This window comes from Abramis brama (genome assembly GCF_963993115.1).
Source record: "Abramis brama genome assembly, chromosome: 22".
Classification (NCBI taxonomy): Eukaryota; Metazoa; Chordata; class Actinopteri; order Cypriniformes; family Leuciscidae; genus Abramis; species Abramis brama.
This window is the reverse complement of record NC_139984.1, coordinates 14,650,546-14,674,881: the sequence shown is the minus strand read 5'-3', so window position 1 is coordinate 14,674,881 and position 24,336 is coordinate 14,650,546. Positions and strand designations below refer to the sequence as shown.

The following is a 24,336-nucleotide window of genomic DNA, read 5'->3' as shown; positions in this document are numbered from 1 at the left end:
ATGCATGAATCCATCACAGCAGTATGTCAGGTCAACGAGGCACTGAGAACATAAATAGGACAGTCTGTCTCCATTTCTACAGTCTGAAGTCAGAGCTGAATATGAGAAAAATATGCAAATTACCAAAAAATGACCTCAAACTAGCTGTGTATTTGATATATTTGTGATTGGTACATTGGTACAAGAAGGTTTATTTTTTCAGAAGATTTTTTGGACAGTGTTTTGTTTTATTTTAGGCTCTATTGAACAGTATTTCGAGGGAATTCGGTGAGGTAATGTGATGGATCAGCGTGTCCCTAGATAAACAGTGCTTTATATTGGTTTTAGATTAATAATCCAGATACAGCAGTTTCTCCTGCACTGGTTTTTCCACTTAATTTTTCACATCTCTTTCTCAGGAGTCGAAGAGTTACTGAGAGTTCAGTTCATTTGTCTTCTCTCAAATAAAGAGAGACTCCCTGCAAATACGTCTAATCTTCCCTACCGCTCTTTTCATAAGCATCACTTTTCCCTCTCTCCATGGGACATGATGCGTTCGCTCCGTCTTATCGCTGTGTACAAAGGGTAAGAAAACACTGGGATGTTTGGTTTTTAATAGGCCTGTGTGGTGTAATTGGCTAATTGCTTTATTTTTCTCTGAAGGGTTCTGTGTTCTGTCATAGAGGCAGGAGGCCATAAACACATATGAGCATCTCCCTCACTGTCAAGGCTTCCTGAGCTGTGATTGGCAGAGGGCTGCACTGGCACCGCATCCGATTGGCTGGGCTGAGGATGAATGGCCATGCTGACAACCAATGGGGCCAGATGAGGGTTAGCCGGGTGAGATATGGGACGCCGCATTCTTGAGCACTAATCAAATCTTATGAGCTTTCACTGATGGGTATGTGTTATGTTTGTTGATTTCCCTTCATTAGTCTTTACAACGTCTACATGTTCTTATGCATTTTTGTGCATGTGATGAATCATATTCATAGACATCTGTATAAATCCTCAATGTGTAAGGGGGTTTTAGCCAGTGAGTGAATCAGTTTGTTTCAAGAGTTCAATCGCAGGAGGAACCAAGACAAGCCTCAACAGATTCAAACACACACATTTTGCAGCAAGCTAATAAAGTTTATATTGAAGAGGTTCTGGGGTCAAAGGTCACACGCTGCCCTCTGCTCAGCCTCCCCTCACCACTCCATCTAGTGCTCCTACAGGAGAGCTGAAAATACGCTGTGATGGATGTAAATCTGAACCTCCCTCTTTCTCAGTCTACCTTTCTGTGCTCATCAGACCATCTCTCGTCATCCCTATTAGTCCAGATGAAGATGGATATGGACAGTCGGTTATTTATGGATTAAGGTGGAGCTCTAAACCTCTCTTGCCATTCTTTAATGTCCTGAAATGGTCCTGGGCATGTTTCACATTACCTGTTGTGGTATTATATTTGAAAATCATTTTTCTACAGTTCCTTTATCTTTGACTTTGAAACTTGGACATAAAATCTCTTTTTTGTTCCATGGAAGGAAGAATAGCATTTGGGTGAATTATTCTTTTTACGTAAGCATACAAATGTCTTAATGTTCTGTTTCTGTTTCTGATGCACGCACACTGAGAGATGACGTGTCTAGTGGTCTATGGGGTGGAGATGGACACAGGAATCAGGAGGGGGTGTTTTTTTGTTTTGTTTTAATCAACTTCCTCTCTGTGCCACAGAACTTCCTGTGTCAGTTCCGTGAAAAGAGACCCACCAGCTTCCCCCCACCTCTAAACCGGAATGAGTGTGTGCATGTGCACGTGGGCGCTCATCTTACATAGCGTAAGTTATATACACCTGCCACACTTCAGCATTCTCTCTCTCTACAGCCTGTAGTCATTTAGACCGCTTCAGTATTTGCCTACAGGGTGTGACTGTTAAAATGTAGTCACTTCATTATGTTCAGTGGGGTTTGGGTACCAATGCTTGACAAGTTGGGCAAACATTTATGGGTCAATGACATGATACAATTTTTTTTGACATGTCAACCTGTTAATTTATTTAAAAATACATTAGAAATGCATAGAAAATGCAGTCTGTGATTAACATATATTTATTATTATTTTAATTAATTAAATTTTTAATATTAAATCAAGATAAAGTAAAAAAATGCCAGGGTGATACTATCTTGATATCATAATGAGGAAAAAAGCTTCAGTGAAAGAATGGAATTAAGTGGGCTGAAATGTGATTTCTTAGAAATATTTCATTGTTAATTAATATTTATAAAACTTTTGTCTGCTGAAACAAAGTCCTGACATATATCAAAAAAAGCAGGGGGAAATGCAATAGAAATGGTCCATTGGTCCAACTCCACAGAAATGTGTTATTCATGAATTCATCATTTGTGATATTAGTAAAAAAAGAAAGAAAAAATGCTTAAAATATATTTTAAAACATTTTTGGAAATAATTATTAAGATGTGTACACTTACATGTATTCAGGATTTAAGATGTCATCTGGTGCGACTCCATGAATTAATAATTCATGATATTTATAAATAATACTTTTTATCTTCAACAATAATAAAAACATTTTTGAAAATAATGATTTAGATGTGTACACTGACATGTATTCAATGTGTGAGGATATATGTTATTACTTCAAAACCAAAATTAATTAAATTGAAACTTTTCTCGAAAGTGGTATAAAAGTCATTTAAAACCATATGAAACCAAAAGAAATACAAAGCTTACATTTTCTAAGAGCTTAGCACATGTTTTGCACTAGATATTTCTGGTTTACACTATTTTATGTCATTATGGCTTCCACACAGCCACCAGCACATGATACTCAAGCGCAGCCTCTGAAGGGCAAACACAGACCGTCTGGATCGGTGAGGTCACCTGTGACCTGGAAAACACACTGAATTTTGCTCAAGCGTGTGACAGATTAAAAGATTTTAAATCTATGGCATGTCCAAACAAAAGTTCTAATGATTTAGGATATGGGCTTACATTTACACATAACGTGAAATATATCTATTTATGCTACAGTAATTTTCCATCATTAGAAACGAAGAAATGGTGACTTGTGAATCTCTGTGTTAAGATTACAGTATTCTTTGGGGATTGGAAACCAAAGCTCCCCTGTTCCCGACCCCGGTCCTGTATCTTTCTTTCGCTCTCCCCTTCCTCTCTCGTTCTTGTTTGATGTCACTGTAAGTGGAGTCTCTGGGTGGGCTTGGACGGTATCGGGTTTTGGACTGACTGACTGCTCCATCATGTTGTTTTCTGGCAACACTACAGACAAATGATCAAGACACATCCATTCCTTTGCTCCGTAGCGGAACAGAGCGATCTGGATATGCCATATGCTGTTAAACGGCAACGGTCCTGGTTTCCATCCCTCCTGTACTGGCAGGTTTAAAGACATACTGTTGAGATTATCAAAAGTAGTTTAAGAGCAGAAACAACATCCCAGCTTCCAATGGGAAATCATTTATGTGTGTGTGAGTGTGTTTGTTTATACCCAGCATCTCCGCAATACGTGATAAAAATGTTAAGACACATTAATTTTGAGTATAGATTGGCCATTTGTTTTGGTAGACCAGCATGTACAGGTGAATTACTGTAGAGGTCAATTACACAGCGCCCTCTAGTGACTGACTACAGAATTGCGTTAAAACTGCGAAGGTACAGCCACAACACGATGACTCCTCTTGCAAGAAATGCTGATTCAGTTTGTTTTATCACTTGCACTGTGATTTAAAGAAAGAATTTGCACTGGGTTTTCAAAAAAATCTATTTTTTTATTCACTTAAAGAAAATCAACTTCTGTAAATAAAAGTCAGACCACATGGAAAATCTGTGATTCAGAATCAAATAAAGAAAATAATCTAAGCTTTGGGATTTGAAAACAAAGAAACATTGTGATGTAAAAGGAGCAGAAAGTGTTTCAGAGTATGCACAATTTCTTATTCACTAATAAAATAGTTAATGTAGCTCGAGTGCTATTATCATAAAAACAAAATGAAGATGAACCTAATTTTACTTCATTAATAGTATATATTACGTATATTTTTTGTACTAATATTAAGATTTACTTCACTCAAATACGCTGATAATAGTAAAGTTTTTAATTACATTTGTATGATGTAAAATATAATCATTTTCACTAGTGGGCTGAGAAGTTTGGATCCTATTGTTGCTTTGTTCGCAAAACACTACGGTAGCCCATTGTTCTTTCCTGCGAGTTGCCATTTTATGATGACTGAGCTTGTTTCTGCAGTGTTGGGTGTCTTTTGAGTTACATAAACATTTATGCAGCAGTATTTTTTAAAGGGAGATTCACCATGTCTTGTAAATCTGTCTCATTCTTTGAAGTCTTATCTGGCTCGAGACATTGATGGTCGTGCTGGAGTGATCCTATGGAATCCCAGGCCTGTGTGTGTGTGTGGGGAGCTGTCCTGAGACCACTATCTCAGGACAACTGCCTCAGCCAATCAACGTTTATGATGTCATCATCGCAGAACACCTCTGCCAAGTGCCAACAAGCGCACAAGTTATAAGGTAAGACCAACGGCTTTTTACATTCTCCTATTAATTAACATCAGTCTTCTACTACGGCTGATGATGTTAAAATTCATATTTGTTTTTAGATTTATGATTTATGGATTTATATAATTTTTGGTAAAATAATAATTAATTTATTATTTTATGGACACTGATTTATTCTGTTACATGATGTTGTCCTCAGACCATCATATTAATATTTTGACCTCAAGTCATCACTGATTTATTCTGTAACATGATGTTGTCACAAAAAAGATATTTGTCACTAAATACATAATCAGACAAGTATTGGCGCTTTAATATATCAATGTACAAGGGTAGATTATATATGATAATAGGTTTAAATTCAATTGGTTGACACATGCCTGCAGTGATTTACGCTGGGTAATAGAAATGAACTTACTGCGGTTTGCAAATTGTGTTTTGTGGTTTTAATGTCCCGCTCTCCTTTCACTCCCCTTGAAGCTGCAAATGCACTGTAATCAACAAAATCACAATCACCACTAACATCCAACTCCAACAGTTCATTTTTTAATAAATACTTTGGTCATCATCTACTCATACCCATGTCAGTCAAAGCTAATCTACAGAGACGAGTACTCTAGTCATGTGAGCATGACTGTGCAAGAGTGAGTCTGTATACTGTAAATAGTGCGAGTTGTGAGGCAGTTGGTTAGAAATCGATCAGCTGTAAAATGACTCAGTGAGACAACAGTGTTAATAAAGGGTAGGTACTGCCATTTTACATAATTTGGCCCTTATAGTAGATTTTAACCCTTTAGATAACTGATATCACTATAGTAAACAAAACAATAAATACCACCAGTGTTGAGCAACTGCTTGGCACTGCCACTCTCTGTGATACTCAGCGACATGAAAAAACTTAGGTGAGATAAAGCTCATCGTGGTGTCAATCTTTTTTATTAATAATTTGAGCATGTAATAAAAATAGTTTTTTTGTATTTTGCCTTGAATGTTGTAATATGTTAATCTTAACATACTTAAGATGCTAGCATAACATTTTACTCAGATTTGTTAACTTTCATGGGTTTTGTGGTGTCTAAGACACATTGTTACATAAAATAGAAACATTTGGAAGTGGTGATTTGGCAGATTTTTGTATAAAGACAGAAATAAAATAGAATCCACATGAGAATTTACATGCACAACACCTGGGCGATCCTGATTTAAGGTAGAGGTATAACATATGTTCCTTTTTAACAGAGTTGAAGAAATAAAAATGCTTCAAATCAATTATATATACTGTTTTGGTGCTAGACAAGAGCCAACACACAAAGCATGTTATTTATTTTTATGCATTCTGGGGTTCATTTCCCAGTTTGTTTATATGTATTTCAGTGTTTTTCAGCATCTGACTAACAAAGAAATGTCTTTGTGAAGCACATGCAGAACTTCAAAACAAATTTGAAGGCCATGGTTGTTTGTTTTGGTGGAAGGGTAAGTGTAAGAATTTACATAGCTTACTATAAGGATATTAAGTTACCTCGTCAGAAACCTAGTTGTCCTCCATTAAAGTTTAAAACTTTCCACTTGTATATTATATGGCCCCACACTTCCTATTGTGAACTTTGGCCTTTTATTTTGGAGACCTTAATGCCTTAACATCTACAAAGATGAAGAATAATTAATAGATGACACATTTTGCAAGCACAGTGGGTTTTCATGAACAATAGAATTGTCAATAAATCAATAAAAATAAAATGTTTTATTGTCAAATCAATAAAATGTAAAATGCCAATCTGATAACATTGCAAATGTATGTTTATAACAACATGCTGTGAGAAGTTGCTTCTCTTGTAGCTTACAAAGAAGCAGCCTCTCCCCCAGCCGCCAGCAAGGTGTACATTGTGTTAGATTTGAAAACATGTTAAAAATAAAACACGATTAAAGTAAAAATCATCCCTTCCATTGTGTGTTCTTATTGCCACTTGGTGTCCTTTAGCCTAAATACAGAAGCATTAACTTACTGGTCTGAGGGCAACATCATGTTATAGAATAAATCAGCTAATTCAAATGTCTCTCCCTGGATCTCGCAGTGAATCGCGCTGTACTGTCTGACCGAGCCGAATGGTCACTGCGACGCGCAAATGCTAACATACTTGTAGAGATTTTAGGAAACTTTTCTGTGACAGAAAATGAGCTCGCAAAAGGCCAGGGTTTAGTTTTTTTTGTTTTTTTTGTTTTTTTTTTAGTTAGGCACACTATAAAAAAAATAAACATCTAAACATTATTTTCATCTTTTTTGTCTTTTTTTTTTTGGGCCAGAACGTCAGCGATGCTGATCAATTTTGGCTGGCAACTGCCAATTAACTCGCCAATGCAAGCTAATGTTACTGTTAACGTTAATACTTCGATGGTGGAAAAATGCTATTCTAAAAACAAATATGAATTTTAACATCATCAGCCGTAGTAGAAGACTGATGTTAATTAATAGGAGAATGTAAAAAGCCATTGGTCTTACCTTGTAACTTGTGCGCTTGTTGGCACTTGGCAGAGGTGTTCTGCGATGATGACATCATAAACTTTGATTGGCTGAGGCAGTTGTTGTCCCAGGGTCATCATAAAGATAGTGGTCTCAGGACAGCTCCCACTTACTATGAGGGCCCCCCAGTTACATATTTTACTGTTGAATGATTGTCATGTCATTAATCAAATTTAAAAGTTAAAAACTTAGTCTTTTGAAATTGTAAATGACATCCATTAATCAGTCATTTAAAAGTAATTTAGAAATTTGAATTGTTTCGTTTAAGGGGCATCACTCTATTATTAGAGTGATTAACTATTATTAGTAGCTACAAAAAAAAAAAGGGTATGTCCTATGTCTAGCATCTGTGCCTGTGTATTTTAACAAACTTGTTATTAGCAGGAAAGGGTATTCATCTATTTATTTACTTAAAAGCCAGTGCATTTTTAAACACACAACTCAACTTCAAGTCATGACAAGTAATTATACACCCAGTAATTTGCTGTACTTGCTGTAATAATTTTGCAGACTTATTACAATATAAGGCAATATTTAAAGGCAATCCCTAACCTTATTCATTATCATATGTGAATAATGATGAATGGCTCCTGGGTAAATCCCATAGGCCAATAGACTTAAAACATTGCGCTGTTACACCCCACAGTGGACATAAAGCAAATCACATCTCTGAGCACTACATTTATATACTGTAGCATATTTTGTTGTTCTATGAACCCAGAGAAACCAGTTTGCTAGATTTGCTTTGAAGATTGTTGTGGCCTAGTTGCTCTCTATGGCCCTCTATAAATCATTAATATAGGTGATCAAATAGTAATTTGCATATCCCGGCATAAACAGACATGATTTGTTCTAAGTTATGTTGTTATGGTTTGTTATATTCTCCAAATGAAATAAAATAGAACCATTTTTGTAATTGTTGCTCTTCCCTTATTTATCGTTTATTTTATTTTATTGCCATTGTTATTTACTCTTATCTCTTATTTTAATATTGTTATTGTTGCTGCTACATGATGTATGGTGACCTTGAGTGATTTGAAAGGTGCCTTAAATAAAATGCATTATTATTATTATGAAGATGGCACATAGAGCTGGTTTAGTATATTGTGAAACAGTGTGCTATAAGCAGCACATGACTCTATTGCTGTCCTCTATGTGTCCTCATTCAGGAGGAGACTCACAGCTCTCTGACTTGGTCTACTGCGGAATCAGAAATCAACGGACAGACATTACCAGCATCTGTCTTGCTGCATTAATGAATAGCTCATGCTGGACCAGAGCCCTGCTGGTCCATCATATTTAATAAGCATAAAGGTGACCTGGTCTGTTAATTCTCCTATAGACCCAAGTTTATTTCAGCCTCAACACTCCGGACCCTTTGTTGTGGAGTATTGAGAGTTGTGAGCCCTAACTTTAATTGCATCTGCCAGGATACATAAAGTGTGTCTCTACCTTGAAGCTTATGCGCAGCACCAGATAGAGTATGCATACATTTTTTGTACTGATTTTGGTTGGGAAATCTGTGGAAACTAGAGGGTTTAAACATGGGTAGATGGAACTGAGAGTGCTATAGATTTATTATATCAGTAATCTGATAACCTGTAGGACAGGACAGGGTTCTATCGATGGGTTGTTGGTTGGATGGAGGTTGATCAAAATGTGAGCTTACAGTCAATTGTGAGAAAGGGGTGGGTTTAAGCAGACTAAATGATTGGAGAAGTCCAACATGCGTCACCAGAGAGAAGGTTGAGGTACTAAAATGAAAAATAAGGTCAGTAGCATGCATTTACAAAATATATAAGTTGAATTTTCATTTCATGCCTTCTTAAAATATATAGGCCTATATTGGTTTTGTGTACTGTAGTAAAACAGGTTTTTGCCGCATGGTTTACATTCCACAAATTAATCATGCTTTCAGTCTAACCTTGGGTTTTCTATATTATTACTATGGTTTTAGAACAAATAGCATACTTGAACTAAAGTTACGCAAGTAAAACCATTATGAAAATGTGGTTAATATGGTTTTACTACAAATAACATTGTGGCAAGCAGGGCGGGGCTGAGAGCTGTGAGAGAAGGGTGTGAGGCGATTGATAATGAGCGTCACCTGCACGCCGCACCAGCCTTGTATCTCACGGAGGAGTTTCGGAGGCATTAAAGGGGGAGCGACAACAGTGAAGGACGAGAGAGGACCAGGGGCCTCATTTATAAACGTTGCGTACGCACAAAAGAAGGCGTACGCCGCTCTCTACGCAATAATTGGTATTTTTAAAAAGCAAACTTGATGGGAAAATGTGCGGTCCTTCACGCAAACTCTGACCCAGGCGTACGCACAAAAACGGTTGAAATGAGAAATGGCGACACCGTCGGCAGATGGAAGAAACACGTGAAAGTGTGTGAAACTGTAGACCGTTGTGTAAAAGAAATGGCAATACTGCCTCTCATAAATAACGAAGACTTCACAAAGCAAGTCTTACAATTAACAGCATACACGAACACCCGTTTGATCGATCTGCAGTGTAAAACAAACAAAATCAAACAAAGATTACAACAGAAATGCAAATTTGCAAAAAGAAAAGTGAAATATGTTCTGCAATAATATTGGCATGTTATGTCATCCGGTGCATCTGGCGCATCAGTGTCCCCCTCCGCCTCAGTCACCACTCCACTTAATAGGGATTCCCCAATAATTGCCGGGGTCAGCTCCGGTGTCCCCTTTCCCCCACCCGTGGCAGACACACTCTGACGATGGAGCGCTAGACGCTTTTTTGCATCGACTTCGATGTCCGATCATTTCTTTTTTATTTCGGCCACGGTCCGAGGTTGTGAGGCTGCAGCATTAACGGTGTCTGCAACCTTTTGCCACTCAAGTGCCTTCTTGGCATTAGTAATGCCCACACTGTGCCCTCCAAACAACATTTTACTCCTCTTTTCTACCTCGCCAACGATAATTTATACTTCACATTGAGTGAAGTTACGTTTCTTGGTTTTCCTCTCTGTGTTTGCCATGATTTCGCAATCGATGAATATTAACTTGTGGGCGTTTCACGGACTATTTATGGGCAACTATGTGCGTGACATGAAGCCGCAAAAGCTGCACTACATTTAGAATTGATTGTGATTTATTAAGGGAAAACTGCGTAGGATGTGCGTGCACACGGTTTTATAAATCCGAATATTTCTGTGCGTACGCACGTCCTATGTTTCATCTGTACGCCACTTCTGACGCAAATCCTACGCAAAGTTTTATAAATGAGGCCCCAGGCCTGGACTATTTTACGTTATGTTTAGTGTGTGCGGCAGCCGTCCGTGAGGGGCGTTCGCTTTAACTTTAGTTTTGTGCTTAGTTTATTTTGATATATTAAAATTGTTGTGAACGTTTGCTGGTTCCCGCCTCCGTCTTTCTTTATCAACATACCTTGCTAAGTTGGTGCCGAAACCCGGGAGGAACGCGCTGTCATAGAGCCCTTGCCGCTGTGGGGAATCCGCGGTGCCGTCGAGCATGGCTGTGCAGAGTCTGCTGCCTTGGATGCTCGAGGCGGTGCGCTGGAGTGAGTTTCCGGGGGGACGGACTAACTCGTTGCTGGCCGCCTGGGTTCTGGAGGGACGGCTGCCATCTGTGAGGGAGCGGAGGAGTCGCCACCATTCACCGTGGGCCGGAGCCTGCTGCCGTCCTCTATGATGCTCGGGAGGTTCACCCAGCTGGTGGAGGACCGGATGGCAGTGCATTTTGGGAACCGGACCAATATATATTTTTTTTCTTCTTTTCCTCTCTCATCTCGGTCGTTATACTTCCGTCTCCTTTTCTCTTGCCTCGTAAACGATCCTCAATTGGTACTAAGAGGCCCAAAGTGTGCCAAGAAAATATCATCACACCATTATACCACCACCATTAGCCTGAACCATTGATGCAAGGCAGGATGGATTCATGCTTTCATGTTGTTCAGGCCAAATTCTGTCCTTACCATCTAAATGTTGTAGCAGAAATCGAGACTCAGACCAGGCAACGTTTTTCCAATCTTCTATTGTCCAATTTTGGTGAGTCATTGTGAATTGTAGCCTTAGTTTCCTGTTCATAGCTGACAAGAGCGGCACCGGTGTGGTTTTCTGCTGTAGCCCATCTGCTTCAAGGTTTGATGTGTTGTGTTCAGAGATGCTCTTCTGCAGACCTCGGTTGTAACTAGTGGTTATTTGAGTTACTGTTGCCTTTCTATCAGCTGGAACCAGTCTGCCCATTCTCCTCTGACCTCTGGCTTCAACCAGGCATATTCTCCCACAGAACTGCCACTCACTGGATATTTTCTCTTTCTCAGATCATTCTCTGCAAAGCCTTGAGATGGTTGTGCATGAAAATCCCACTAGATCAGCACTTTCTGAAATACAGACCAGCCTATCTGCCACCAACTGGCATGCCACGTTCAAAGTCACTTAAATCACCTTTCTTCCCCATCTGCTTAGTTTCAACTTCAGCAGATCATCTCAACCTATCTAAATGCATTGAATTGCTTCCATGTGATTGGCTGATTAGGTATGTGTTAACGAGCAGTTCAACAGGTGTACCTAATATCGTTACTGTAGTCAAACCATGGTTAAATGTGTGGTTACTTTGCTTTTACTCCAAATATCATTGTTTTTACACTAGCTACTATAGTAAAATCTTTCTAAAGGTGCACAGTAGGACATCTGAGTCACCTTAAAAAGAGTGTATGGAGGAATCTTAGGAACCTCAAATGCTGCTTCAATGTTTTGCAAAGCAACATATGACGTCTTGATACAGATCATTCAGTTTGATAATTATTGTCATAAAATATGAGGATTTAAAAAGACACCAGTGAATGTACATAGTAAATAAACACAATAAATGTTTTCATGCCCCAGCAATAAAGGCCTCTGGTTCCTTGAGATTGAAAGAGCAAATCAAAGCAGAATAAAGCGGCTTTGTGTGTCTAAAGGTTCTTTATATCCTTCTGAGGATTTTTTTTCTTTTTTTCTTTGTGGTCGGGCAGGTTTAGTGGGATTTCAGCAGGACCGGTTTATCCAGGGGAGAACTGGTGTTTGTGTGCCGCCGCGAGGAACTGCTCAAACCTGTTCTCCTCGTCAGTGGGGAGGAGCGGGAGGAGAGGAGCGCAGGGCGTATTAGAAACTCTTCTTTACCTTTCCTCTGTATGTCTTTCTCATTCCCAATAGTTTTCCATCCGATGTAACTCTCCGAGGGGCTCCAGAGGACACTGGTGTGACGAGAAGGCCAACAGCATCGCGTGATTGGCAGGTGACGTGATTCACGTCCACAAGGTGGCACGGGGTGAGTGAACTCATTTCTCCTGAACACACTGTATCGATCAGGTGTGTTTTTGGTAGATATTTATTTAGCTATTGCATGATGTGATCAGTCATCAATAACGCAACACATATTTTCACACCCATATATTTCCAGATGAAACACAGTCACCCATTCAAGCTATTTCAGTTGGGTGGAGTGACTTAATATTTCTTCTTTATTTGATCAGTGATATGAATTCATCTGGTCATAGTATTGCGTTTAATTCCATCTGCATCTATCTAATTTTCTTATTAACATTATTGTTTCATGTGTTTTTCTGTTTCCTATTAACTGGAATATTGAGAATATTAATAATCACAGGTATTTTATGATAAACGAGAATCTTTTATAAACAAAGCTATTAAAAAGTAATAATTGAATGCTAATAAAAATGTGTCGTTTAACTTTGTATCATAACCTCAGTACATGTTCACAAAGTTAAACATTTTGCTTGCAACTTCCTCTCTCTCTCTCTCTCTCTCTCTCTCTCTCTCTCTCTCTCTCTCTCTCTCTCTCTCTCTCTCTCTCTCTCTCTCTCTCTCTCTTTCTCTCTATCTCTCTCTCTCTCCATGTGATATACCATGTGATTTTAAACTGATATTCCTCTGTTGACTTCAGCATGTAAAGCATGTACAACACAAACATCCATCAAATGCCAAAAAAACAAAAACCAAGCAAAATCATAGCCAGTGATTGCGTAATGCCAGACCTGATCCACCAATCATTGTACATTGTAATATTACAATGTACATTGATAATATTATCATTATGCCTCAGGCCTGCACAGAATCCACCTTCACATCTTGCTGACTAACTGACTGATTTTGTATGTTTTAGATCAATTTACATGTAATATGTAATATGCCACTTTTTAGTGACACCATGTATGACCTCTGACCCCAAAATGTCAAGGGCACTGAGAGTCAGAGCTCAGATCTAATCTTTATCACCTGTTTGTGTTTGCAAAATATTTTAGTAATCATATTTGCAAAGTCAGCTCAAAGAAGTGGGTTTAAAACATTAGCGTGTGTATGTGTGTGTGTAGATGTGTGTGTGAAATGTGAGGTTTGCAGATCTGAGAGACAGGTTCCCTCTTGCTCCCGCTGCTGTAACGTTCACAACTGTTAGCTAACATATCCTGACATGTAGAGAGAGTGAAGGAGCAGGCGAAAATCACTCAGATCAAAATGCAAAAACGATTGTATGGGGGAAGGGTGGAGGGGGGGGTGTAACCACACCCTCTCAAGTGCCCTCAGCAGCAGGTTGTGTATCTCTGCAAGCAGAAGTCTTGCAGACGGGGTGAAAACCTGTAATTAGCTATAATAATGTATTTAGAAATTTATATGAAGCTTTGCTGCACATTTCCCACTTTGCATTCGAAATTAAACACCCTGCACTCAGAAAATGTGCTTGTTTGCAATCAGTTTTAAGACAAGTTATGCACTCCTACACTGTAAAAAATGATATGATCAATAAGTTATGACAACGTGTGCTTTTACATTGCTTTAACTCATTAGTTATTAAGTTATACAAGATTCAACTCTTAAGTCAGTTTAATGTCATTTAAGTTGAAATGACTTAAACTTCCAAGTTGATTGTACTTAAAACTTACAGTGCAGGAAAATGTTTGTATCTGGCATCATTTACAGTGCCTAGCCTAAACTAAGTGTTTAAAACCGCTGTGAGCAGCAAAATACTTTTTGTGGAAACCATACTTTTTTTATGGATTCTTTGATAAATAAAATAAAAAGTTTAGTAAAACGTCATTTATTTTAAATAGAAATCTTTTGCAACATTATAAATGTCACTTTGATGGGTTATGTACTGACCCCAATCTTTTGAACAGTAGTGAATATATCAATTATGTATTCATATTTCAGCACATTGCAATCATTCTATGTGACTAAGCTTTTACGTCAATCATGACAGTCGTCAGGAATCGTTTAGTTTCAGTGCTCTGGTAAAGGTTTTTGAAGCAGTCATTTATGAGACGAACGAGTGGATGTTTGTAGATAGCACAGGTCAAGAAAAATAAGGTGAATGTTACATGTAGATGTTAGTGTAGTAAGTGTCGAATTGAACCCTTCGGCGCATTACATGGGTCATAAATAAACGTCCAGATCCTGTTTGTTTTTTAAGTGTTAGCACACACACATGTTGTGAAAAAGCCATCTCTCCTTATTTCTTACTCTCTCACTCTCTCATTTACACACACTCATAAATGCATACACAAATAAAGTTAGGCCTACAGTGCTCACCTTGCAAAACCGGTTTAGCAAGACCAGCCTTTAATAGCCTTGGTATAAATTCAAAAGTTCACCCAGGGCAACGGCAGAATGTGAACTGGCACCAATTGTTCTCTAATCAAGATTTGATTCAACAAATCTGCCTCTTGTTTATAGTTTTCAAAAATTTTTCCCTTCCTATCCCTATCCGTAGGAAGACGAGTCAAGTGGCAGGTGTGCAGGAACACCAGCATGGCTGTGGAGAGCTTCTCTGAGCTCCTGCAGAAACTGCGGGAGGTCCATGACCATGAGTTAGACAGTAAGACCGCCCTCCCTTTTTTGTCTTGAACAATCTTGACTGAGATTCCACCAAAGCATGCATGACTATATCTGTATTGCTGACACAAAATATGGTCAAAAACTCGGTTTAATATAGATGCACATTTCACAAACTTACTTAACAGCAACAATCAACAGTAAAAACATCTTTACATCACTCCAAAAAAAGATAAGGTGTGGCATCATTTACAGTTCTCAGTAGGAATCTTCGCAATTGGGAGTTTCGTGTGAGGGCGAAAAAGTTCCCAACGCAGATTTTGCTCGTGTTCAAATTCACCTCATAGACCAATAGAGAGCTTCTTAGTTTGACAGTGACTTCTGCATCCAGTGTTGGGGCGCATTACATTTAAATTTACAACAAAATATCTGAGTTCAAATAAGTTACGCAAGCTACTTAGTTTTCCCATTTATTGACTGACACCTCTCCTTACTCCATGTTGAGAGAAATCGGAAGTGAGGAGACGTTGATAAACATGATGCTTACTGTAGTTCTACATTAATGTGAGCATTTTCTCATCTCGTTTGCATAAAAACAGATCCAGTGTTCCTCAAAATTAATAAAAAATGTGACTGCAAACTATTACACGAACCTGCAATAATTAAATATGTTCAATTACACAAATATACTTTATGTATTTAATCTCACTTTAGTAACCAATGTCTTTGCTGCTGACCTTCGATGATCCACTTCAACCATACTTGTAAGCAAAAATGAACTACATCATATTTGTTTAGAGTTTTGAACTTTCTTCTCCTGTGTCCTATTCTTCTTTAATCCAGAATAGCAGCACAGCTTATTTTGGTTTGTTTGAGCTGCGCTATCTACTGTACAGCCGTGAATGTGCATTTCCTTCAGCCTGAGGCTTGTTCATTTCACTTTTGGTCTGATAGGGTCTTTACATTTGCCAAAAATAGATTTTTTGTTGTTGTTAAAAAACAGGTGAGAAAAAGGCACGCAAAAGTAACGTAACATTACTTTCCATAAAAAGTAATTAACGCAATTAGTTTATAGAGAGCAACACAACAGCAAACGAAAACACAACAATAACTGCAAAAAATATCGAAACAATAAACAACAATTTATTCATTCTGCAATGCATGCTATGAGCTCGCAAACTCTTTAATCTGCAACATTGCTTAGTATGAAATTGACACTTCTTTTTAACTTTTTTTAACACAAAAGGAGATAGTTTAATGAATAATGGTGGGGTGAATTCACATTAATGCCTAAAAAGTGTAAAAAAAAAAAAAAAAAAAGGACCTGAACATGATATTTAAACACTTGTAAAATCATAACTGCCTCCACTGCTTTCCTTTGTGCCATCCAGCGCTTCACACTCCAGCTGTCCAGATTCACTATGTATGTTTCTCTCTCTCTACAGTGTGGCAGGAGAAAGTACTGGAGCTGACAAATAAAAAGAATATGTGAGTGTGAATACTATATATTTCAAGCTGAAATCGCCTGACATCAATTTGACGTCCATGTCATTAATGTTTTATGTGCGTTGTGTTGTAGCGATACAAAGCGCATGGAAGAACTTTTCAACAGGAACCAGCAGATGAGAGAACAGCAGCGGATTCTCACTGAGAACATCAAACAGCTGGAGAACAGGTTTGTGAGAGTTCATTCGTAAATGTAATCTCGCATACCGCTGCCTACACTGGACGTGTCTTGTCAATCCTCAGGTTGCGGGCTGGGTTGTGTGATAGGTGTACAGTCACTCAGGACGTGGCTAAAAAAAGACAACAGGAGTATGAAAACTCTCAGCTCCAGAGTCTACAGCACATCTCTTTACTGGGTGAGCTATAAATAGAGCCTTTAAGTGAAGAAGAAATAGTGTTGAAGGACTTAAAATGATTAAAAGTTTAACTAAAATGAAAACTGAAAATATAGAAAAAAAATACTAAAATAACACTGCATTGACCATGTTAATTCCTTTTACACAAAAGGTCAGACTTTTGGGCCCAACTGTATATACAGTCAAACCAAAATGTATTCAGACACCTTCAACATTTCTCACATTATCACAGTTTATTCGCTATAGTTTAGAAAATGGTAATCAAATATGACAAGAACTCAGAGTTATCAAATCAGATGATATTTCACTGGTTTAGTCTCACAAATGAATTAGGTTGAATAGCTGTCAGCTGTTAAATTTAAGTACACAATTAGATAATACCAATTTAGGTCAACCAATTACCAAGCAATATTGTTCAGTCTGTGGTGTAAAAAGGTCCCATTAGAAATGAAAGAAAAAACACTTAAGCAAAACATGGTCAGGTCAAAGTGTCTGGATCATTTTTGGTCCCAAATTTTTATAAATTTTACTGGTAGTCCACTGTATGAATAATTTTTGGGTATAATATGTCACAGTTTACTTTATTTTGCTATCCTCACATAAATGAACTATAGTGTCCTGCACCCACTAGTAAAAAAAATATCAAAAATTATATCTGGTGTCTGAATAATTTTTGGTTTGACTGTATAAATGTGACAAACAAACATGATAAAATGTTTAAAATATTATAAAACCACAACATTCATGGGTCAGTCCCCCTTTATAGTTTTTACTTTATTGTTATGGAGTTTTTCACAGAGGAATATATGAATATTAAAGATATTCCTGTTTGTTCACTGCTGTAGTGAGTGAGATGAATGCTCTAAAGAAAGAAAATGACAGACTGAGAGAGGAGCTGAAGGACTTGAGGGATCAATCGAAGTGAGTTCTTGGCATGCATCCTTGGCATTTGTGTGCAAGCATTTCCTGTTGTTTATCATGGGAAAGTTCAGGTGGTTATGCAACACTGGCCAACATACTCCGGTCTGCACCAAATGGTCACTTTGCCTTGCGATCATGTATTGCATATAATAGTCATGCATGAAAATACAAACTTCCTCCTTTACCTTTCAGTCGGCAGAATGGTCATCCAGAGGACACAATCACCCCAGAGATCAAGATGTCACCTGACACAGCAGCGGCTGCTGTGACTCTACTGACCTCAGGGCTGAAGTCCACCAAACCTCCACCAGGGGACGCCACTGTGCCTGCAGCGACTGTCAAACAAGAGACGCTCAACAGCCCGACTGACAGTCAGGGTAAGTTATAGTAGACATTTTTGACATATATGAAAACCAATGCTATATACTATACAGTACCGGTCAAAAGTTTGGAAACATTACTGTTCTTAGTCTCTTTGGGACCAAAAATTATTCAGACACTTTGACCTGACCATGTTTTGCTTAAGTGTTTTTTTTTTTCTTTAATTTCTAATGGGACCTTTTTACACCACAGACTGAACAAAATTAAGCATTGCTGATAATTGGTTGACCTAAATTGGTATTATCTAATTGTGTACTTAAATTTAACAGCTGACAGCTATTCAACCTAATTCATTTGTGAGACTAAACCAGTGAAATATCATCTGATTTGATAACTCTGAGTTCTTGTCATATTTGATTACCATTTTCTAAACTATAGTGAATAAACTGTGATAATGTCAGAAATGTTGAAGGTGTCTGAATACATTTTGGTTTGACTGTATATACAGTGTAGGAAGTTTGCCTGGTACTGGCAAACATTCTTTGCATGTTCCCAACTGTACTGACAAAAACATCTGTAATATCCTTTTTCTAAACAGAAAATTCATCTGAACACAGATTAATGCAAAGCTGGGGCAAGGCGTTTTCATTTGTAAGCAATAATTTGTTCTTCAAATACTGTTTTTGCGGTTTCGAGTTGGTTGTTTCATCAAAAATCTTGTTCTTTCTGTTCCCTTGTGTCTCGTTGGTTGCTGAAATGTGTGTTTCTCTCAGGAATCTAATAAGACCATGTTGCCCACCTCAAGCCCTGTGAGATGGGGGAATGAACACGGCACTGAAAGGAGGTGAGACAGGCAGACGAAACCGACGCGTTGACACTGGAAACAGACAAAAGATTGTGGGGGTCCCATCTTAAAGGGATACTCCACTTTTTTTGGAAATAGGCTCATTTTACAACTCCCCCAGAGTTAAACAGTTGAGTTTTACCGTTTTCGAATCCATTCAGCCGAACTCCGGGTCTGGCGGTACCACTTTTAGCATAGCTTAGCATAGATCATTGAATCGGACAGGACCATTAGCATCTCTCTCAAAAAAATGAACAAAGAGTTTCGATATTTTTCCTATTTAAAACTTGACTCTTCTGTAGTTACATCGTGTACTAAGACCGACGGAAAATGAAAAGTTGCGATTTTCTAGACTGATATGGCTAGGAACTATACTCTCATTCCTGCATAATAATCAAGAAATTAATGATATGTACGTAATGATATGACGCAGCGCCTGAAAATAGGTCTAATAGGTTAGACAAACTTAGTCCCGGTCACGTTGGAAGTTACCGAGCTGGGGACTATTTTCAGGCGCTGCGTCATATCATTACGCCTGCTGGACTCAGTTTCTTGATTATTACGCAGGAATATATAGTATAGTTCCTAGCCATATCAGTCTAGAAAATCGCAATTTTTCAATTTCTGTCGGTCTTAGTACACGATGTAACTACAGAGGAGTCAAGTTTTAAATAGGAAAAATATCGAAACTCTTTGGTCATTTTTTTGAGAGAGATGCTAATGGTCCTGTCCGATTCAATGATCTATGCTAAGCTATGCTAAAAATGGTACCGCCAGACCCGGAGTTCGGCTGAATGGATTCGAAAACGGTAAAACTCAACTGTTTAACTCTGGGGGAGTTGTAAAATGAGCCTATTTCCAAAAAAATGGAGTATCCCTTTAATGCTTCTCCTCATGTGTCCACAGACCTGCCAGCGTGGACTCGGTGGAGCACCGACATTCCCCTTTGTCTCCTCATAGACTACTGAAGAACAATCCTATTTTTTCTTCTGCTGCCTCTGAGGAACGTAGCAGCCGGCAACATATCCACACCCCCGTCCCCTACCGGCCGCTTCCGATCAAGACCGGCGGCCTGTCTATCCCATGGCCACTCTCTGAATCCACTGACTGGGTAACAGTAGAAGCGGCCGGCTCTGGTGTTAGTAGTGGGATAGCGGGTAATTCGAGCCAGAGCCCATTTTTAAGCTCAAGCATACTACGTTTCCCTAAACTGGTCCCACCAAGCAGCGCTCTCCAGTCTCGCTCGCACGGCTCAACTCCTGGCGGCCTGCGGCCCTGGTCCCGCAGAAACCTCCCAGAACATGTAGAGAGTAGAGAAAAGAAAGTGACAGAAGTCCCAGAAAAGGACAGAAGTATAGCGCCGCCCCAGTGGAGAGCCTTTGCCGCGCAGTCAGAGAGGATTTTTGGCGAGAATTTAAGAGCGGAGGAAGAGGAAGCGCCGCTGGACCTGTCCGAGTCAGGACGCTCAAAAAGCCAAGAGAAAACGCACTCACAGAGCGACGCATCTTCGTCTCTGTCTTCCTCACCACCTGCTACACTTTCATCGTCGTCTCAATGTCCATCGAGCCCTCAAAGTGACCAGCAGACGTCAGATATTAATACACAGGTAGACTTCAAATGATGCATAAAAACCTCCTCAATAAAGCCATTCCATTGGCTGAGCCCGTATACTTGAACAAACATAATTATAAATTGCACATCACATTATATTACCAAAGCTAAAGATTGTGAAGTTCAACGTTTCTTTTTTTCTTTTTACAGTTTCTGTCTTCGGTTTGCAAGCTAACAGCATTGCCCAGTTAGCTCAGCTAAACCACAATATCACAACAAATGAAACATTTCTCTTTCTTTGGGTCGTCAGTTTTCTTTCTGGAAGCAAGCTAACACCGTAGCCTGACAGCTTAGCACAGTGCTAACTGGTTAAGAAAAGCTGCTTCGATTAGCTAGAACAAGATGGCAATTATGTATCAAGCCTTGAGGAAGGGGCATATATAGGACCATGCACGACTAGTGGTCCCTGCTCGGTAACATGAAAAGGTTACTTCTGCTTTGGCTTGGTTTAGAACTATTTAGAACAAATAAACTAAATTTCTAAAATGTCAGTTACTCAGTATTAACTTTCTGTTTATAAAACTCTTTTAACAGTTGTGTTATATACAGTAACTAACATTTCTCTGTGCTGTGCTTGTTCATGGAGCCCTGCACATGAAATATAGAAAAAAAATGTATACAACCACAAATTAAAAATTAGAGGCCACATTTTATTCATTTGTTCCCTCATTTTAATTCAAACATGTCCATTTTGTGCTGATTTGTAGCCATGATGTTTTAGTTTAGCATGGCTAAAGTTTAATTTGCCTAAAATGAACAAATTAATTATTTTTGGGACCAAATTCGTAATTTGTGACCATGATTTTTTTTTTTTTTTTTTTATGTCATGTGCAGGTGTCCATTAGCCTGCCAAGCCAGACCTACATCAAGATGTTAGGTCTGGCACCTCACCATAGACACGGCTCAATTCGAGAGGCGGGATAACCGGCTGTCTTTCAAATTCCCTCTGCACGCAATAGGACAGCGCTTCAACCAACCAGAGCGTTTTCCCAACAGCCGAGCTAATGTTAGTTGATAGATTCAACTTTTGAATCTGGCCGGCAAAACTACGAACACATCTTCCTTTTTTAAAGAATGACTTAAGTGCCGTTCTTTGCTCTTTTCTCAAAGAAAAACTTAACTCCAAGTCCTCCAGAGTCGCAGCCAAAGCCGATTCGAAAGACTGTTCTCCAGCAGCAGCCGCCATTCTCTGTTTTCAAGTAGCAGGAACCGTTGCAACTCTGTCGTCATTATGTTAAGCCCCGCCTACTCTATACACGACGTGATTGGCCTGACCCAATTTAGGTTTTTGCAGCTCGAAAGTCAATGGAGAGTTGCTAGACTACCCTGGCTGCAAAATACATTTTGCTGCCGCTAGGGTGCGTCTAGATTTCTAGGCTAGGTGTCCATATATGTCTGTGTTAATGAGTATAAAAATAAAACTGACTGTGATGTTTACACAGCAGGAGGAAGGTCAAGAAAGATGTAAAGAACAGGAAGAGGTAAAGCAAGGTGAAACATCTCAAGCCACTGAAACTGCTTTCAGCTCAGAGAACAAGAAAATCCCGTCATCAACCCTTTCCCTCCAACCAGGTAAAGCTTCACTCTCATTGGTCCGTTTAAGTTTAATCCGACTGTGTTTAATCGATCTGTTTTGCCTTCCAGTTGTGGTTATGGAGCCGCTTAAAGCTGGAGGACAGGTAATCTCAGCATTGAATTAATGTTATGTCATTATATTGCATGCAGCTTTACTTTAGGTTTTCTCATATTATGAGATCAGTTGTGACTTTTTTTGTGGTGACTGATCTTTTTTGAAGATCACTGATCTTGGGAGCAGACCAATGGAGCAAGAGGAGAAGGAGAACAACAACCACCATGAAACAGGCAGAAAAAGACCTGGGCAGGATACTGATGGTGAGAAGTCATCTTTTATTAATTCAGTAAATGCGTTAAGCATCTTCTGAAATTTCACTTTTGACTCATTGTTCCGTCTTAGCTATTTTCCTGCGCTCGCTAAAGGAGAAGAAAATACGGCTGAGCAGAGGACCTCAAGGAAACCATGCCGCCCCAGATCAAGGATGAAGGTCTCTTTTTATTTTTGCCATGTTTATGTCAATTGTCTGTCCTTAGTATATCCATGAACACTGACAGTTTGCTTCATATAATCATTTTCTTTTCATTTTTTTTTTTTACAGGAAATGGATTCTACTACAATTAATTTACTGTGGTTATTAAGCCAGCCATTTTATTTCACCCTTCATCACCAGCCACCAAGTCCAAATCACTGGTGTTCACTTTAGTTTCCCAGAAAAACCAACTCTAGACTTTAACTGGACATCTATCAACATAATTCTCATGTGTCAAACAGAATGCATACTGCAGTGCACACAGCAATTCAATTGTGTGTGATTGAATTCAATTATTTGAACAAGTTCAATTATTTTTGTGTGCAAATAGTTTGTGTATATAAGCCGCAAACCTTCAGCTCACAAATACAGAATATGTTCCTTCAATGGGCAGATTATCCAGTAATCTTTCGCTGCACTACAACAGGAAGCCAGCTGTCAAGGGGGCTGTCAATAAACTTATCAGCTAGATTGTTTTCTTTTTATTTTGCCGGTTTCCTCTTCCTCTTTCTTCATTTATACCATGAGTTAGTAATAATGTACATATAATTGCTTGCTTTCTTGTGTTGTTACAATTCTCAAGCCTACCCTCAGTTTGTGTTCATTCTCTCTTCCGTGCGAGAGCTGTCACATCTCATCTATTTTTGTCTCTGTCTGAGCACCATGGCCTGCTTCTTGTAGATGTGACAAAATGAAAAACCCTCGGCTTCCCCTTTTTGGTGTGTTTTTTTTTTTTTTTTGAGATGTCAAGCATATATTTTGTAATAGTGAATTTTCCACTTGCAGCTGTAAAAGCTTTCAGAGTGTGAAAGGAGGAAGGTAAAACTGTGAAGAACAAAGTCTACTTTTTTTTTAAAACTTTCTGTACCATTACTTTAAGCTAGTCTTATACCTTTTGCTTTTATCTGAGGTAAAACTATTTTGGAGATATTAGTTATGCTACACTTTGTTGTTAAAAAATGGACACATAAATAAAGGTATTTTGATGGCTTACCAAGGTTTCCATAGACATATATTTTTTTTTTTCTTCTTTTTTTTTTTATCAATGCCTGTGGTCATACCTTGCGAACTATCATGCTATAAACGGTTTTGGATGTGGGAAACACCTACAGTGCTGCAGGAAGAGGGTAAATCGTTTCACCGTGAAGAACATGCTTGCTTTGCGTCATCGGAACAATTTATAATTTTCACTCTCACCCATTACCACAACATTTAGCTTGTTTACTTTACTGAAAGGAGTATAATTACAAAGGTAAAAATCCTGTGAAATTTCTGTTTTTAAATTTGAATATGAATGATTTATTTGTAAATTTGATCTATGCACATTCCTTGGTTAATACTTAACCAAGGAATGTCCCGATTTACTCTTTCTTTTAGGAGTATTTGCATATTTAGGATTTTTTGGACCTATAAGACAAAGTATTTTGACTTCAGTGCATGTTAGTATTTATTATTACAGAATAGGTAGATTTATGTATTCCCTTGTTTTCATGTCTCTCTTTCTTGGTCTATTTCAAAAGAAGAGTGTGTTTAATCCCACCATCTGATAGGGGATTATTAGAGGCTCACTGTTTTTCAAAGTCATTATGTAACTGCAAGGCCAGACCAACTGTTTCTATTTCCAATCCAATAATACATCTCTCTATCTATGTTTGTGTACTAATAGATTCACACAGATCTGACAAGCAAACATGGTCTAAATCTGGCCACGTTATAATTTTTTTTAAACACACAGACATACACACACGTATTTTTTTATTTATTTATTTTACACATCTGTTCTGTCTCACACACACACACACACATATTCATATT

At 38.5% G+C, this 24,336-nt stretch overlaps 1 protein-coding gene across 2 annotated transcripts; it reads left to right on the top strand.

The window, feature by feature from the left end:
* Nucleotides 1-398: 398 nt before the first annotated feature.
* rbbp8l (retinoblastoma binding protein 8-like) lies at nucleotides 399-23,515 on the top strand. 2 transcript variants are annotated; one of them, XM_084099359.1, is made up of 18 exons: nucleotides 399-564; nucleotides 643-819; nucleotides 1,699-1,801; nucleotides 12,224-12,338; nucleotides 14,796-14,900; nucleotides 16,303-16,345; nucleotides 16,437-16,532; nucleotides 16,607-16,719; nucleotides 17,565-17,640; nucleotides 17,833-18,017; nucleotides 18,560-18,612; nucleotides 18,735-18,805; nucleotides 19,712-20,411; nucleotides 21,859-21,988; nucleotides 22,061-22,095; nucleotides 22,213-22,309; nucleotides 22,392-22,479; nucleotides 22,591-23,515. In XM_084099359.1, the coding sequence occupies exons 5-17, from the start codon at nucleotides 14,834-14,836 to the stop codon at nucleotides 22,475-22,477; spliced, it is 1,752 nt and encodes a 583-aa protein (XP_083955485.1). In that variant the 5' UTR covers nucleotides 399-564; nucleotides 643-819; nucleotides 1,699-1,801; nucleotides 12,224-12,338; nucleotides 14,796-14,833; the 3' UTR covers nucleotides 22,478-22,479; nucleotides 22,591-23,515. The 2 variants fall into 2 exon arrangements, with proteins under 2 accessions (XP_083955485.1, XP_083955486.1); XM_084099360.1 differs by lacking the exons at nucleotides 399-564; nucleotides 643-819; nucleotides 1,699-1,801 and adding an exon at nucleotides 15,572-15,621 and having other exon boundaries at nucleotides 12,202-12,338.
* Nucleotides 23,516-24,336: the final 821 nt, after the last annotated feature.